Source organism: Mizuhopecten yessoensis, unplaced genomic scaffold (assembly GCF_002113885.1).
Source record: "Mizuhopecten yessoensis strain PY_sf001 unplaced genomic scaffold, ASM211388v2 scaffold3091, whole genome shotgun sequence".
Classification (NCBI taxonomy): domain Eukaryota; kingdom Metazoa; phylum Mollusca; class Bivalvia; order Pectinida; family Pectinidae; genus Mizuhopecten; species Mizuhopecten yessoensis.
This window is the reverse complement of record NW_018404871.1, coordinates 862858-881848: the sequence shown is the minus strand read 5'-3', so window position 1 is coordinate 881848 and position 18991 is coordinate 862858. Positions and strand designations below refer to the sequence as shown.

At 38.0% G+C, this 18991-nt stretch overlaps 1 protein-coding gene across 1 annotated transcript; it reads right to left on the bottom strand.

Annotated features, from left to right (window-relative positions):
* Positions 1–1727: 1727 nt before the first annotated feature.
* Positions 1728–18917, bottom strand: LOC110446981 (TAF5-like RNA polymerase II p300/CBP-associated factor-associated factor 65 kDa subunit 5L). The gene is made up of 15 exons (XM_021492339.1): positions 18790–18917; positions 15694–15851; positions 15387–15505; positions 14800–14926; positions 13640–13703; positions 12764–12818; positions 12219–12408; positions 10279–10500; positions 9666–9778; positions 8570–8651; positions 8280–8391; positions 7556–7724; positions 6111–6233; positions 5518–5617; positions 1728–3399 (listed from the first exon to the last, which is right to left on the bottom strand). The coding sequence occupies exons 1-15, from the start codon at positions 18856–18858 to the stop codon at positions 3285–3287; spliced, it is 1818 nt and encodes a 605-aa protein (XP_021348014.1). The 5' UTR covers positions 18859–18917; the 3' UTR covers positions 1728–3284.
* Positions 18918–18991: the final 74 nt, after the last annotated feature.

Sequence of the window (18991 nt, the reverse complement as noted above, 5' to 3'; positions counted from 1 at the left end):
AAAATGAGTCCCCTTGGTCTAATGATGCTCCAGACCAAATTTAGTCAAAATCCACAAGGCCATTTCTAAACTTCGTGCAGGTGAGCTAAAAAAAACTGTCGTTTGTATTCAGAGATAAGGACCATACTCCTCATGGTCTATTATTAGAAACTGTACAGTGACCTTGACCTTGGAAACTTTTTGAATCCTTATTACACATCTACATACATCGCAGTGTACCACCATACCAAATTTCAGTCAATTGGATTCCAATATAATCTCTGGAAATGAAAGTATGGACAGACAAACGACGATTACTTTAGGGCACCTACATCCCTGTATCCCCTGTATCGATATGGTATGTGGAGGGGTTCCTGCAATATTTTGTTGACCTCTAAAATTGAATCGGGTTTATAACTCGTTCCCATATACTATGGTATAAATATAATTAATTTTTGGGGGTTTGCGAGATATCTTGTACACAAGCCTTTTACTTCAAAAGTGGTAGTGTGATCTGTGACGGTGACCTTTGACCCTTACCAATGACCACCAAGATATAATCATGTGTTGAACATCATATTAACATACCGGGTACTATGGTTTGAATATGAAACTAGGCAAAGTATTGCAAGGCAATCCATAGTCCCACACTGGTAATGATTTCTATATTTAACAAACAGTACACTTATATCAGGAAGCATAGGTCATAGTGACCTACTTCTTGCACTCCATCATCCCAAGATGTCCTTGTACACCAAATGTGGTTACTCCAGGTAAAATAGCATGCCCCGGGCAAACTTTTTCAAAAGGTCAAAGGTCAAATGATACATCACAGTGACCCAATTCTTGCAATCTGCCATTCCAAGATGTCCTTGTACACCAAATCTGGTTACTCCAGGTGAAATAGTATAGAAGATATGTCCCAGACAAACTTCTCGAACAGAAGGATGGACGGACGGAGTGCAAACCTATAGTCCACCCCCCATATTGGTGGGGGACCCAATAAATGTGTTCAGGGGTTCATGAGATCTTGTACACGGATTTATTTACTAGTGATGGAAAAATCGCTTTAGGTGGAGATGTGCTTATAAGGTTCATGGACAGACGGATGGATGTATGTATGTGCAGGATAATTCCTATAGACCCCCACCTAGGATTTTTAAGTTGTTCTNAACGTCAAAAATGATAAGGTGGGTTAAAAGACATCAGAGTCTATAAAATAGACCGATGTCTTTCAAATAGTTAAATAATGCCTTCGAATCCACGGAACTGAAAAGTGTTTTCATATCCGGGACTCGGAAGTAGTTATCACGAATGAGTTTAAAATCGGAACATTCTATTCTGTATTAAGTCCTGCCACCAATTGGGGTGGGGAAGGGGGAGCAGGCACTACCTCTGTTTATACAATTTTAAGTCCACTTCAGCCAACAATGCCGATAAAATTTGGTTGCAATCCTTGCAATCCCTAAATCCAAACGGAAGGAGTAGGATTTTCAACATCTACTTCTTATTCCCCTTCTGGAAGCTGCCCTCACCTTTGGTGCATCACATCCTCCATTTAAACCACATTCAGTCCCTTTGGCCCAACAATACTCCAAACCAAATTTAGTCAAAATCCACTTTACCATTCTTGACTACAGTAATAATGTTTTATAGGAAGAGTTGACAGTCAGATGCTGTACCACCATAAGGTGCCAACATGTCCTTTTGGACCAGTTGAGCTATACAAAAAACTTAAATTTCTCTTGTCTTTTATAAACATTGTTTTATTCTGTTGATGATTCACAAAATTAAACTTCTCAACCAATCCTCACAAAGCGATTATGTTCTTTGCTACATAATTGCACCACATATATTGCACTTTCATATTCAACAATTCACTCACAAATCTTAGAAAACCATCATACCATACACACGCTCATGCCAAGAAACGTTAATGATATAATAATGATGAAATACAAAACGGTGATACAAAAAACAAACAATACAAACATGTACGGTGTAGGGGAACAAATATTAGCCACATTCATACCGTGGTGGTGCTACTGGTACCACAGTCATTTACACCAATGAACCATAATTACTGTATATCATAGAGCTCGCTTCCTTTATCCTGTTTTCATTTGTTCAAAAGCCTCACAACTTCAATACAGTTACAATTACATTATGTTTCTATGTGACGTTTCGATGACTAGTACAGTGTGTACTCGGTCACCTTCATCAGACAAATGAGCAGTGAAGCGCATGATTTAGAACTGTCCCATCTGGATACGCTGCAGAACGACGGCGTAACCAGATGAGCCCGTTCTAAATCGAGATGAGGGGCTCATAGACTCTCACACATCTATGACTAAATATTAAACAAAGCGTAGCCTACTCGAGCCATTTCTGTACATATATAACAACTAATTGTACACACGCTGACAGCGTAGCCGAATTGATATCGATTTGCATGGACTACTCGTACATATTTCACACCTTTGTGTACAAAGGCTTCACTGGGCATTTGTCTGATGAAGGGGTAAGAGTACATACCTTACTAGTCATCAAAACGTCACATAGTAACACTTTTTGGTTGTGCTACATGAATCTTTTCACAATCCATACTTACCAACCTGAAGAAAATGTTTAGAAACATTATGTTTCCTTATCTACAAACGGATACGACTCGGCGGGGAAGTAATGTATACTGGGAAATTTTCACCGCAGTTTACCTTTTTTTTTTTTGCCCTACGCAATGAGAGCGAATTTATCATTACAGCGAATGTTATTTCACAGCATACCATATTTAGTAATGATATGTGAAGGGTGAAATTTACACTGAGACGAATACAGATTTTACCATTGAAGGGCAAATATTTGACTTGGCAAAAATTTCCCGGTAGTCAGTATTTTAACTAGAAACATTTTATCTACCAGTTAAAATCAAAAACTATTATCACTAATCATGAACTTTCACAGAATTTATAGCACTGACAATGAAATGTGTTGGTCAGCTAAATTTTGTATGAAAAAAAAATGATAATAAACACTCCTTATTTCGGCACATTATCACATGTGAAAACTCAGCAGTAAAAACTTCAAAGTTTTGTTGTTATGAAAAAACGATGTTTGTTGAGGCCAATAGATCTGACCACTTTTTGTTGTTTTACACAATCTGCCCCCAATATGCTTTATTGGGGTCTGTGGAATTTGCTATATTTCTGCATAACACTGGGACACATTTCTGCATTATATTAATTTTTTATCAGATTTCTTCACTCATGCCATTATATTCTTCAAAACACACAGACACAGATCTAACATCAAATGCTGCCTGCAGCGTACAGGAGATTGTGTTGGGCAAACTTTAAATATGCCACTATTGCGGATTTCGTTGGAAACGATCCTAACTGTTCTGGTGAAATATTTGCATCTGGTCTGAAAAAGAAGAAAAGGAAATATATTACTTCATTAACCCCTTAGCTTTATCAATTGATCTTAACATCATGCAGAAGGTTAAACATTGTATGCAATTTATAAAACCAGTTTCATGTAATGGATAGTTCAATGTAGCTACAAGTTATTACTTTATGTTCTTACAAATTGAAAACCTATTACCTGGTATTGTAGTTTGTAAACTTACAAGCTGATGAAGTTTGTGTATTCAAGGTTCAGTGTAATTACTAGTTGTTAGTTTAATACAAGTCCTTACAAGCTGATGAAGTTTGTGTATCTAAGTTTCTGTGTACTTGCTAGTTGTTAATTTAGTTCATTCACTTACAAGCTGATGAAGTTTGTGTACTCAAGTTTCAGTGAACTTACTAGTTGTTAGTTTAATACATGTACTTACAAGCTGATGAAGTTTGTGTACTCAAGTTTCAGTGTAATAACTAGTTGTTAGTTTAATACGTGTACTTACAAGCTGATGAAGTTTGTGTATTCAAATTTCAGTGTTCTTGCTAGTTGTTAATTTAGTTCATTCACTTACAAGCTGCTGAAGTTTGTGTATTTAAGTTTCAGTGTACTTGCTAGTTGTTAGTTTAATACATGTACTCACAAGCTGATGAAGTTTGTGTATTCAAGGTTCAGTGTAATTACTAGTTGTTAGTTTAATACAAGTCCTTACAAGCTGATGAAGTTTGTGTATCTAAGTTTCTGTGTACTTGCTAGTTGTTAATTTAGTTCATTCAATTACAAGCTGATGAAGTTTGTGTATCAAGTTTCAGTGTACTTGCTACTTGTTAATTTAGTTCATTCACTTACAAGCTGCTGAAGTTTGTGTATTTAAGTTTCAGTGTACTTGCTAGTTGTTAGTTTAATACATGTACTCACAAGCTGATGAAGTTTGTGTATTCAAGGTTCAGTGTAATTACTAGTTGTTAGTTTAATACAAGTCCTTACAAGCTGATGAAGTTTGTGTACTCAAGTTTCAGTGTACTTACTAGTTGTTAGTTTAATTCGTGTACTTACAAGCTGATGAAGTTTGTGTATTCAAATTTCAGTGTACTTACAAGTTGTTGTAGTGTGTGTAATAATGATAATAATAATAATTCGAGGTTCTTATATTACGCTTTATCACAACCTAGTTCTTAGGTCGTCTCAAAGCCGTTCACAAATTATTATACATGGTTATAGGGCCTTTGCAACCAGCCAATATCTTTCTCAACTCCCTGGGGAGCATACAGCCGGTGCTGCCGTTTCGGCGCTCACAGCTAGCATTCTACAATTCTAGCACTGCCCAACCACGTACTCAGTTACAGCTGAGTAGACTGGAACAAGCTAAGTAAAAGTATCTTGCTCAAAGTTACAAAACAGTGCCGTGTCTCGACTCGAACCAACAACCCTTCCGTCACGTGCCTGGTGTCCTACCACTAGACTACCGTGCCTACCGTGTACATGTATATAGTGTTACTTAAGTTTGTGTGTTGCCAAGTTGTTTTGCTATAGTTGTTTGTAGACATCAAGGTTGTCGTTTCTCTCTTTTTTCGTTGGTGTTACATTAATGAGTTGTTAGTCTATAACAGTAGGTGTATTAACATCCTCCAATTTCTAGGGGCTATGCTCATTTACCTTCTCTGCACCCTTGGAATATGTCATTACCCTTATCGAAGGCTCCGTACATGCCACCTTTTACCAGATTGGTTTGATTCTTAAACTTTGACGTACATTAAAAGAATCGCGCGGTAGCAAAACAGGCATCAGCCTAGCGACTGGTCAGGTTTTTTGTCCTGAAACCAATCAAACCAATCAAATAGCTAATATTGCGCCTTCGATTATGTCATGACATGTTCCAGGAGTGCAGAGAATGTTATATACTGTTACTTCATTTTGTGCATTGACAAGATGTTTTACTATAGTTGTATAGATCGCAACCTCTGGAATTTTGAGGTTGATGTATTAACTCATTTACCCCTGAAATTTCAAAATGAACTTTTTGAATTCCAATTCCAACCTTTGAATTGGAAGAGCTCAAATGTGTCTTCAGGGGTGAATGAGTTAAGTACATATGAAGACTGTATGTCTAGACTATCTGTGTGTTGTAGTTAATTAACTTACGGGTTGTTGTTGTTGTTGTTGCTGTTGCTGTTGTTGTTGCTGCTGCTCATACTGACGCCCTTTCTGATGTCCCAGATCTTTATACAACAGTCAAGGCCACCTGTCATCAAACACAAAAGCACATCTAATGGGTGTCGTCTATTGGTCTTCCTGGTAAGTGAATGTCTTGTACCTTACTAGATAAATTTCACAATCAAGATAACTACCTATTACTGCCAAATAAGAGGCAGGGAAATTAAATGCTTTGATCTGTCTATCTAAGCATTTTTTTTTAAATATTAATATCTCTCAAATGAACTGATGGCATATAACAATAGGAGCCACAGTTGCTCACAATTCAAACACAAACAATATAATATCACCACTGAAACACATTGGTTGGTTCGCACTGATCAAATTGACATATTGAAATAATAATGAGATCCATTTTTTTTTAGATTTTTTTCACTATTGTTATGTGACATCATTATTTCCTCCTTGATGTATTATTTTCTCTGCCATTGTGGTCTGGTTCATGTTTTTGGGAAGAAAATTGAATATTGATACAGGGTAATAAAGAGTATATGTTGTTTTTTTTGAAAATTGATAGTTACCTGATGCTAACAGGGTGCTGTCTCTGTTGAAGGTGAGGCAGTGTATGGTATCTGTGTGGCCTTTCAGTTCCTTGAACATGTTTCCGGAGGTGAGATCCCAGACCCGAATCCTACGATCATCACCTGCATAAATCACATGAAATACTTATAATAACCTGTCAAACACTTTTATATGACTTTTATGTGATTATATAAATGTGGTTTTAAAAACAGACAACATATCGTATTAAGTTAAGTTACAAACATTGTGACATGCATCTTCCATCACATGCCTGGTGAAACTGATTTAACTCCCTTTCACCACTGTAGAACAGAATGGACTCATCCAGATAAATGTATGGTAGAGTCTACTAAAGTTACCTAGGGGCGAAAGGGTAATACAATGTATAGCAATATCGCTAATTTTCTGGCCAGGCAAAACAAGGTTCTGTGTATTTCACACCGTGTCAATAAAGAGACGTTGCATTGTCTTTGAAGCTGAATTTCCTTTTTTTTACCGAAACTTATCAGTTACCCGATGACGAACTTGACAAATTGGAACAAGAAAATTTGGTAAACATTTTGACAGCATTTTATTCTATGCCAGCGGGATTGTGGTGATATGCTATCTGCAACATCAGATGAAACATATTGTTTTATAAATTCTGGCCCTTGTGTTGTGCATCTTCGAAATCCAAGGATTCTGCTGCTTTCAATATACATACCTTCTCTGCACCTTTTGAATATGTCATGACAAAATTGAAGGTTGATGGCCAGCCATTTGATTTGTTTAAGACATCAAAAAGATTTGACCAATCACTAGTTATGGGCCGATAACTGTCCTTTGACGAATACAGAGAAGCACATCAAAATCAAAGGCGATCAATTTTACCATTATATTTCTGGGCAAGTCTTTTATCTTTAATCTAAGGAATAAATCTGTAAAACAGTTTCCAGACTAATTGACTCGTATCATCACCAAGTTGGCACATACAGAACCTTCCAATTTGTTTTGACATATTCCAGGGTATAGAGAACATATACCTCATACATTTTCGGTTTTACATATGATTTACTTCAAAACTAGTATTGTTCACCCATCTTAAATGGAAAGTTCCAATATATTTATTTATTTGATTGATTTCTGTTTTATTTCCAATATGAAACGTAATATTTATGTACCATTTAAAAACAATCTATTACCACTTCTGATTTGGTAGGCTGTTATATATCTGGAACCGAAATGGCGGACCAGGGTCCAGTCTGGGCCTGTGATTGGTAATACACATCCAGAGATAACCTGTCTCCTACTTTTGACATGTTTTCATGTACAGGCTCCCTGGGCTTGTCACCATTAAAATACGGTACGTATTTCAAGAACAGAACCCTTGAATTTTAAAGATGTGTCTTATACTATGTAGTGTACAGGTTGTTTAAAAGTTAAAAGATCAGAAAGTAGATAATACCAGCGGAGGCCAGGTACTGTCCATTGGGTGAGAAAGCTAGGGCAAGGACCGAGCTCCGGTGTCCCTGCATCAGACGGACGGACTTCCCATCCTGGAGACTCCACAGTCGGACAGTCCGGTCACTGGACCCCGTCGCCAGGTAGTTAGAGTTGGGATGAAACTTGACACACTGAAGTAAAATTATTTTTAATTTCAGTGAGGACTGTCAATTTACAGAAACATTTTCAAATATCTTATATTTCAACTCCAAAGGTAAAATTTGATCATGAATAAATTCTGATTTAATTTTATGAGCTATAATTGTATCTTATTTTTAAATACTGTGGTAATCAAAATCATCAAATCATGTCAGCAAGCAAGTTTCTAGTCAGGAAAGACTGTCTGGTGTATTTGTTTGTGAAACCGCACCGTAAGATACTCCAGTATTTGTTTGTGAAACCGCACCGTAAGATACTCCAGTATTTGTTTGTGAAACTGCACCGTAAGATACTCCAGTATTTGTTTGTGAAACCGCACCGTAAGATACTCCAGTATTTGTTTGTGAAACCGCACCGTAGGATACTCCAGTATTTGTTTGTGAAACCGCACCGTAAGATACTCCAGTATCTGTTCTCATAAAAATTTACATTCTGAGGTATATTTACTGTCACTTACATAACACCAATCAAATAGATTACATTTTGATCCAAACTCTCTAATGAGTGGACCAAAAACTGCTACTTACATCCACATCATATGAGTGACCAATGAATGACCTCAATGGAAAAGTCCGGTCCGTCTCCCATAATTTCGCTGTGCAGTCCTTGGATGCCGAGGCGAAATAATTCCCAGTTGAACTGTGATAATAAAAGAAAGACTCTTGAATTTTTTAATCCTACAGAATTTTACAATTTTTTTTTATGTCAAAGTACAAAATCTTTTGATAATAAATAGAAAACACAGACAGATGTTCATTTAGTAGCTAAATGGTTAAACTTTCAATATTATTGAATTGATTTGCTAGGGTTAACATACCTAGTGTCTATGTCCCACACAGGGTAATTGTGACCTCTATAGCACACTTTGTTGGTATGAGTCTTCATGTCCCAAAGACGTACTGAAATAGAACATAAGTCAAAACATACATTTCTCAAGATATTTATTTTCACATTAACTTGTGTCAGAGGAGGAACAATCTCAAATTCAAATATTTCATCAATATTTTTCAGACAACTTGTATGTTTCAAACTAATGTTATGGCTGAGCTGTTAGGATGTTTTTATTTTACTCTATAGTACTAAAGATAGACAAAAGAGGTGCTGACCATCTCATAAAAAGCCTGAACAGATTTTAAAATGGAGCCAAAATACGCAAAGTTTTAAAATGCCAACTTTGCACGGAAAACCAGAGTACAAAAGTACACAACCGAATGATTTCAGTGCAACATTAAAAAGGTACAATCATCCATGAATAAGTTTGTTGATCAAATCATGTTTCTCAAGAACAATATTACCACATATGAGTTTGAGTAGTACCGGTAATAACTTGTAATGTATTCCGCTTAATTCAGAGCGATGATGTCCATAAACTGAGATTACATGTATTATTTCGTGCATTAAGATGTTGAGATCTTGAAATAGGTGAGTAAACTATCATGCTAATTGATATATATTGACTGTGTTTTGAAACGAACATTTGTTAAAAATACAATGTTGTTGTTGTTGTTGATTGTCTGACTACCAATCAGAAGATTTTTCATGTAAGGGGTCACTCCAATTCGACCGGTTTGACAACCCTACTTTAGATTAGTTTTATATGGTAGGTGATCGTGACTATCAGTGTATTGTCAACACACTAGAGTTTATATCTTCTTGTTTCTATTTTATCCTTTTAAATGATAAATGTGGACTACCAGGTCTTACCACATACAAGTATAACAGTACTTTTCCCTTAATGTCATGTCAAGTAATGTTACGTTTCAGTCAATATTATGTTTCCCCCTAAAGCTGTACCACTTACAACCAACTCTCAAAAGATTTCACTGTTTCAATGAAATGCATATCGAAAAAATCGGATCATATTGATAATAATTAATAATGATTATATTTTGTTCCTGGCTGTCGTTTAGTACCTGATCCATCTTCTGAACACGAGAGTAAAGCTTTAGAGTTAGCACAGAAGGATGTCTTGTAAACAGAACCGTTGTGACCTCTCAGTGTCGCCACCTCACGGTACAGGGGCTTCCTGTAAAGGGGAGACAACTTCTACAGTAAGGTATCATACATGCAGATTTTTATAATATAATAAGTGATTTAATACAGAAACGGAGGTTTACAAAATGTGCACATGGCAGATCTAATACCAGCCTTTATTACCGAATAAAGTTTGAGTTTTGACATTTGATGCTGAGTAATGATCTTCAAATCTAATCAGGTGTGAATACTGGTGCACTTTTTTGGGAGATCAGCTGATTCTACTCTTAATTCGACATTTAAGGTGTAGAACTTAGTGGAACTTTCAATGTACATGCAGATTTTGATTTTGAGAGTCTTTACAAAAATTTGTCAGAAAATCATATCAGACTAGTTGGAACAAGATAAACCCGCCCTGACTGTGGTAAAAGTCCATCTATTCACTCTTCACAAGAACGGAAATGATCCATCATTTGACTCAAAGACATGAAATCTACCATTAACGTAAGAGAAGAGGTAACAATAGATATGTTAGAATGTCCTTGTTCCTACTTTTCTTCCTTGTTCTGCTCAGTCTCAGCCTCCTCATCCTCCTCGTCCTCACACGAGGACTCTGAGGTCCAGAAGTCGGCAGACAGGTAGAGCTTGGATGGATCTGTCGTTGTTTTGGTAGACTGTATCAGACCTGGAGTGATGCTCCACAGCTTTACGGTGGAGTCCTCAAACCCAGCACTCAGAAGTGTCCTGTCTGGCGATATGTCCACCGTACATAGCCTAAACGAAACGTATCCATAACATCATCAGACAAGTTTTTGATGTTAGTGAAAGTAATAGTCAGCAGGTTGACGATGAATCAAAAGCATTACAGTATCAGAAATTCAATAAGTGTAGCAATACCTTAGGTGCTCAGGAAAGGTCAGGAAAGTACCAACATGTTTAGGGTTGTCCCTCTAACTCTTAAATTTCACAGGTATTGAGCGGAAGGTATATAAATATACCAATTATAGGCATTGAGAAAAGTTTAATCATTTGAGAAAATATAGGGTGTTCATTCTCATACCTACCCCTGATAGGTATTGAGGAATGTACAGAAACACTCAAGGACACACAGGGTGGTCCTTCTCATACCTACACCTGACAGGTATTAAGGAATGTACAGAAACACTCTAGGACACACAGGGTGGTCCCTCTCATACTTATCCCTGACAGGTATTGAGGAATGTACAGAAACACTCTAGGACATACAGGGTGTTCTTTCTCATACCTACCCCTGATAGGTATTGAGGAATGTACAGAAACACTTTAGGACACACAGGGTGTTCCCTCTCATACCTACCCCTGATAGGTATTGAGGAATGTACAGAAACACTCAAGGACACACAGGGTGGTCCTTCTCATACCTACACCTGACAGGTATTGAGGAATGTACAGAAACACTTTAGGACACACAGGGTGTTCCCTCTCATACCTACCCCTGATAGGTATTGAGGAATGTACAGAAACACTCTAGGACATACAGGGTGGTCCTTCTCATACTTACCCCTGACAGGTATTGAGGAATGTACAGACACACACAAAGACACACAGGGTGGTCCCTCTCATACTTACCCCTGATAGGCGTTGAGGAATGTACAGACACACACAAAGACACAAAGGTTGTTCCCTCTCATACTTACCCCTGAAAGGCCTTGAGGAATGTACGGAAACGCACAAGGACACACAGGGTGGTCCCTCTCATACTTACCCCTGATAGGCGTTGAGGAATGTACAGAAACACACAAAGACACACAGGGTGGTCCCTCTCATACGTACCCCTGATAGGCGTTGAGGAATGTACAGACACACACAAAGACACACAGGGTGGTCCCTCTCATACGAACCCCTGATAGGCGTTGAGGAATGTACAGAAACACACAAAGACACACAGGGTGGTCCCTCTCATACGTACCCCTGATAGGCGTTGAGGAATGTACAGAAACGCTCAAGGACACACAGGGTGGTCCCTCTCATACCTACCCCTGACAGGTATTGAGGAATGTACAGACACACACAAAGACACACAGGGTGGTCCCTCTCATACGTACCCCTGATAGGCGTTGAGGAATGTACAGAAACGCTCAAGGACACACAGGGTGGTCCCTCTCATACCTACACCTGACAGGTATTGAGGAATGTACAGAAACACTCAAGGACACACAGGGTGGTCCTTCTCATACCTACCCCTGACAGGTATTGAGGAATGTACAGACACACACAAAGACACATAGGGTGGTCCCTCTCATACTTACCCCTGATAGGTATTGAGGAATGTACAGAAACACTCTAGGACACACAGGGTGGTCCCTCTCATACCTACCCCTGACAGGTATTGAGGAATGTACAGAAACACACAAGGACACACAGGGTGGTCCCTCTCATACTTATCCCTGACAGGTATTGAGGAATGTACAGAAACACTCAAGGACACACAGGGTGGTCCTTCTCATACTTACCCCTGATAGGCGTTGAGGAAGGTGTAGAAACATATTGAAGACATACAGGGTGGTCCTTCGCGTACTTGTTTGATACATTGTTGTAGCAGCCTGACAATATCTGTGGGGCGTTTCTTCTCGCTTGCCCCAGACTCATGTTTGTCGCTCGCGCTCTCCTTCAGGTCGAGAACATGTTGGTCCTCCTTTAATACTGTCAGAAACACAAGAGATACTGCCATCAACTTATAGTCTATTTTAAAGGTTGTAAGTCAGTTTTTTAAATTTTGTCAAAAATACTTGCAAATTTGGATACTAAGACATATGTATCAATTTAGGTCCGGATTAAAAAAGACTTATAAGTCAAACTTATTGTAAAGATAATAAGTAGGAGGTATCTGCTGTCTGTTTAAATGTGTTTCCTGTAGTAAATTATAGTTAAATTCACTATCTAAGTTATTAATAGATGTACCATTTAAATATCAAAACAAAATTCATGCATTTTCCTTGAGCACCATATTTCAAACCGTATTATCCTGGGTATGTAAATTTGACTCAAGGAAACTTACCTTCCACTTTCAAATGCTGATTGAAAATTTGTAATAGCATCATATTATCATCAACCTGAAATTGAAGAAAATTGTCAAAAACATTCCACTCCTTGCAATGTACTTACACAGGTACTGCTAGATATCCTTGTACATGTCACAAAGAAAAATATCCGCTTCCATTAATGATAAATTTTGTATGCACTTTATATATTAATTAAATTTCATTGTATAGTTAAACAATAATGACAGAAAGCCTACAATTAAAAATAACGATAATACATATTATGCTCTGTAGGGCTAGCGCTATTTATCACGGGATGTTGAGAGGGAATTCAAAATATATAATATACCAAGTAATACATCAACTTTAATTTGAACCTGCTATTTTTTCAGTATACATATATTCCTTCTTTGCTTATTGCAGAGTTATCTGCTCTTGTGAGCAGGTATTGATTGTTACGTCATTTGTTTGTGAGAGTAACGTAACAATCAATACCTGCTCACAAGAGAAGATAACTCTGTAATACTCAAAGAGGGAATACATCAACAATAAAGAATATATACATTCAATCGGCTATTCTTTATATGTCAGCCATGTCTTTCAAAACTAACAGTGCTAATATTGCCCTTCACATTTAATTACTATTACTATATTATGTTGTTTACTAATATTTGCTGTGATGATACATTCACTTTTGTTATGGAGGGTGAAAAGGGCAAAAGTTTAACTGCAGCCAAAACTTCCCTGTACACTGAGTATTATTGATAAGTGACATGTACGCTAGTGAATTACTCTGTATGCACCAGATCATTATCAGAAACCATTACTGTCAGCGCATATAAAGTCCTCAACGAAAAGAATTATACTCTTTCAGTGTGTAAATTACTACAAACCTTGAGATATTTCATCAGGTAGTCCAAAGCCTCTTGTGACAGACATACTTTATACTTGTGTTCTCTGTGGAAATAGACATCAGTGGACAGTAATAATAATAATTAATAATAATAATTTGAGGTTCTTATATTACGCTTTATCACAACCTAGTTCTTGGGTCGTCTCAAAGCCGTTCACAAATTATCATCTGTGGTTATAGGGCCATTGCAACCAGCCAATATCTTTCTCAACTCCCTGGGGAGCAAACAGCCGGTGCTGCCATTTCGGCGCTCACACCTAGCATTCAACAATTCCAGCACTGCCCAACCACATATTCATTTACAGCTGAGTAGACTAGAACAAGCGGAGTAAAATATCTTGCTAAAGGATACAACACAGTGCCGTGACGTGACTCGAACCCGCAACCCTTCGGTTACGAGCCCGGCATCCTACCACTAGACTACCGTGCCTCCACAGTAGAGTGGTCAGCAGTGAAGAAAACAAAGGTTTTTCACATTATCGCATGTTTGGTAGAAAAAAATGCTTGAAGGAAAATCAAAACTTTTTTGGCGATGAGGCTTTAGTCATCTTATACAAGATGGTCGGAGCGTCATGAATTTTATATTTGGTATTTAAAATACATGTTCACAAAAGTTACTTATATTTCTTACTTCAGTTGCATATGTATAGAAGACGAGCATTACATGTAGTTTTATCAAGAGTTTGTTCCCAAGCAAACAATATTACATTATGGTTAAAGATGTATGCTACCTTTTTTCATTATACTTGTATGTCTGAGTTACACCCCTTTGATTTAATATTTTATATTGAGAATAATTTCTATATTATCAATACACTGAATATACATTATTGTGTAATCGAACATTAAATACCATATTTATCTGTCAAAAAGCCTATGCCTGGTAATAAGCCCATCCATATATATTGCAAAATGCAAACAAATATTATTTTGATGTCCGGTAATAAGTTCCCCCTCCCTGTTTTTAGTCAGAGATTATGCATAGGCCCCTGGGCTTATTGCAGGATAAATACCATGATCAACTTATTCCAATTCTGCAACAACTATTTTACAGGACTTTATAGTGCTTAACTCTCCTGAAAAGGAGATTCAATAAGATAGCATATATCCTTAATATGAGTGTTTAGAGTTTGCCTGTACCTGAACTCCATGGCCTCCTTACAACTGATGACCTCTGTACGCGTGTACAGTTTGTTTAGAGCCTCCATCACGACCAGCTCATCAGGGTTTTCAAACAGCTTCACATGGCGACTGTAGAATTTGTGTGCTGGAAAACAGAAAAAATACAACATGAATTCAAAGATCTTACATAAACCTCTCTGTAACAAAGCTTTATTTGAATATAAATACAAATTGATATCATCTAACACAGGGCAAAACAGAGGTTTCTGCTTACTTTCAAACAATTACAGTACTTCTTCCAGAAATTTTGCACTCTAGAATCAAAGACTTCCTGTATCTTCTCCAAATTCAATCTCAATTTTGACACTTTCATGTTTCATTGAATTCATATCATTCTTTTTAGACACTTCATTAGCAAAGAAACGACAAGACACTGATCTGGCATAACAGACAATCACTGTGCAATCATGATGGAACGGAAACTTTGAACAGACAAGCCAGTTGTTAAAACATATCATCCATTCACCTTTTTACAAGAATTCTTTTTAACACTAACCTTTGAACAATAGTTCTTCAACGAGACCTGTTTACACTAATGTACATACCTGGTGCCTTGTGTCCATTGTACATAAGCTGGAGGTAAATATGTACAAACAGGGGGTATACTATCGTTGTCAGCTCATCCTTGTAAGGGTCAATGGCCTCGTTTAGGTATGTCTTCAATCTACAGCATCAACAAACAATATTCATTATACAAAATGTCAAGCATTTTCACTCATGCTTATAGCACTCATGAAATATTTCAGTATTCTGCCATACTTGTCAAGTTGTGATTAAGTACTGTATTCAGTGGGAAACCATTAAATGTACTGTATTCAGTGGGAAACCATTAAATGTCCTATTATTAATTACCGTGAAAACTGTTGCTCACAAACAGTTGTGTCCCCTGATATGCTGCTATACAACAAGATATTCTCCGTTGTTGTCTCCCCTGAAGCTGAACTCTTTAGAGCCATGTCCTTTACATCATGTACCCATCTGTGCTCCTTCTTCTCAATCACTTCATGGTCCTGAAATGATGACAATAAAATCCATCAGGTACAATTACAACATATGTCTTAATCTAAAGTTGCCAAAAGCACAAGTTTTATCACGTGGGCAAGACATCCTGCTTACGTTTGTGCAATAAACAAGTGCTAATATCTTATTTCTTTCAAAGTCAGATATATCGTGTGCAGTGATGTTGTTTTTATCACCTTACAGTTGTTCATTACATGTACGTATTGTAATTTCTATAGAACTTTACTCACGATTATCCTAGATTTATTTACAGTCTGATAGAAACCTGCAATTTTTACTCCGAAGATTTATGTTAAAAATAAATATTAACATACATCATACACTTTTCACTATATTTTTCCTTAATAATTATCCATACATACATTCCTTTGATATTTTGTTGAAAAAGCTAGTAAATTCCCACCAAGAGTAAATACATGTATACCAGCAGTGTATGGAATCTCCATCTAGAACAAGCCATTCGGATTGATATGTCTCGCCTGTGCCCCGATTTGACCATCAATGCACATATCACAGAAACAAAATTAAATGCAAAAAAAAATCAATGTTGATGGAGATGCTGACAAAGTCAATGGACCATGAAAGGTAGGCCACATCCAGCATTTGATACATGTGTTGAGATGTACTACCTAAGATGCATCTACGGTCCAAGTTTGGTTGGTCTAGCACTTATACTTTCAGTGACACCAAGTTAAATGCAAAAACAAAACGTTGACGCCATCGCCAGAAAAGCAACACTTTAGTCTCGCTTCCGCTACTTCATTTCGGCGAGACAAAAGCACTGTGAAATACCACTTTGAGATGATGCTGTGGAAGAGAGCATGATTTATATGCAGGGAGTTCCAAAGAACCTGGCAAACTATATATAGTAACCATAATCCTGAAGCTAAGATCTCTGCCAACCAGCACTGCATGGTAAACGTCTGAAGAAAAATAGACCAGGTCACACTGGTAACCACAAAACCATTGTTGGAAAGGAAGGTATTCTATTGCTGGATTGTATGGTAAACCAATGAGACAGACATCGCTGTGTCATCTGCAATGGTTTGTACAGCTTGTATGTATAGGTTTAATGTTGAGGTGATAACAATAAGGTCCTCCCTAACACTCCCTGAACACTCCCCCACCACTTAAACAACAAACATGTTGGGGCACTATGTACTACCACACCTCTACATCAGAGGAAAAAATGTAACAGGGAGAATGCTGTAGTACTGAGAGAACCATATTGTGCCACCAAGGTGATAAAACAGGAATTAGCACTACAAATAATACATATCAGTGGGGCAAGCAGGGTTCAAATCTAAACACAGACATTAGTCTGCAGTCTAATTAACTAGTGGTCACTCATCAATGAAATACCTAGTTCAGAGTGTTTGATTATCGTGCCCTGGGAAACCTTATGTGATGCTGAGCTTGGTTTGGTAAGAGAACTTGACAGAAACAGCTACTATTGCCAACGATATCAGAATAGATAACTATTTTAATGACAGTGACAGCAGGTTTAAGTGGGTAGGAATGACAGTGACAGCAGGTTTAAGTGGGTAGGAATGACAGTGACAGCAGGTTTAAGTGGGTAGGAATGACAGTGACAGCAGGTTTAAGTGGGTAGGAATGACAGTGACAGCAGGTTTAAGTGGGTAGGAATGACAGTGACAGCAGGTTTAAGTGGGTAGGAATGACAGTGACAGCAGGTTTAAGTGGGTAGGAATGACAGTGACAGCAGGTTTAAGTGGGTAGGAATGACAGTGACAGCAGGTTTAAGTGGGTAGGAATGACAGTGACAGCAGGTTTAAGTGGGTAGGAATGACAGTGACAGCAGGTTTAAGTGGGTAGGAATGACAGTGACAGCAGGTTTAAGTGGGTAGGAATGACAGTGACAGCAGGTTTAAGTGGGTAGGAATGACAGTGACAGCAGGTTTAAGTGGGTAGGAATGTGACAGGCATTCGCAGGAACAGCAAACAGGTGGACTGTAGTGGTGTTTTTAGCCAAGTACATCATATCGATCTGCATGTGGCATTAGGATGTACAAAACCATGGCACTTACTATTTACTTGTGTGATGAAAATAATGCCCTATGAAGGAAATTTGTAGATACCTCTAATATATGCAAACCTTTACTATACGTACAACACCAGTGGATAAATGCATGTCCAAACCGGGGTTCGGACCCGGGACACTAAAAACTCTAGACAGACGCTCTAATCAATTGAGCTACCTGGTCGCCGGCAATCAACCTAGTCCAGCTTTGCTAAATTCCTTCCTCCTTTAACAAAGTTTTCGACCCTGAAGACACACAAGACCCTATACCACCTTCTGTGGACATATTTCGTTTGAGGCCAAATGTAACAGGAGTGATAAAATGCACAGCAAGACCGCCAGAACAGTATTATAACCTGGGAACCTCCGAACTCTAGATGGACGCTCTAACCAATTGAGCTACCAGGCCGCCGGTGATCAACCCAGTCCAATTCCCCTACACTATACATACATTGATCCTACAAACTCTATATCTGGTCACAGACATTTTACACAGGTCAGTTTAACCACAGGGGTTCGTTACAAATGTCTGAAATACACAGTATAGCACATATATGTGTATTCCAGACATTTGTAACGAACCCCCGTGGTTTAACTACCCCCCCNCCCCCCCCCCCCCCCCTAAAAAGACATCCTTTATAACCCCCTTCCACTCCAACACAAGCACTCATATCAATGTCCCTACTCAGCTTATCCACAATGAAAGCATTGACTGAAAATTGAAAATATTAGCAGAAGCTAGAGCATCATGCGATATAAACTACACTTTGCACCAAAACAGGGTACCAAGTAGTGATCTACTGACAGTGACATTGTCAAGTGCCTGTTTACCGGTGTGGATACACTTGTTCCGTGTAGAAGTACCTGGGGAAAAGTGTCATACGTACCGAATACTGTCTCCTCTTAAGATACTGGTGTACAGACGAGTGTATTTGCTCGTAACGTATGCGCTTCATTCTTGGACTTCACTCCATGCATTTGAAGCATGGTTTTGTTGTTAAACTGAAACCAAGGGCAGGTAACTCTGTCTATTTATTAAGGTAGCTTAGTCTGCAACATAAAACAACCTCGTTATAGTATATTTTTTTA

Coding starts and splice junctions, on each gene's coding strand:
- LOC110446981 (XM_021492339.1), bottom strand. CDS start 18,858: ATGAAGCGCATACGTTACGAGCAAATACACTCGTCTGTACACCAGTAT. Junction 10,501..12,218: donor TTCCTCAACGCCTATCAGGG/GTAAGTATGAGA, acceptor CGTTTCGTTTAG/GCTATGTACGGTGGACATAT. Junction 3,400..5,517: donor AACAACAACAACAACAACCC/GTAAGTTAATTA, acceptor CTTCTTTTTCAG/ACCAGATGCAAATATTTCAC.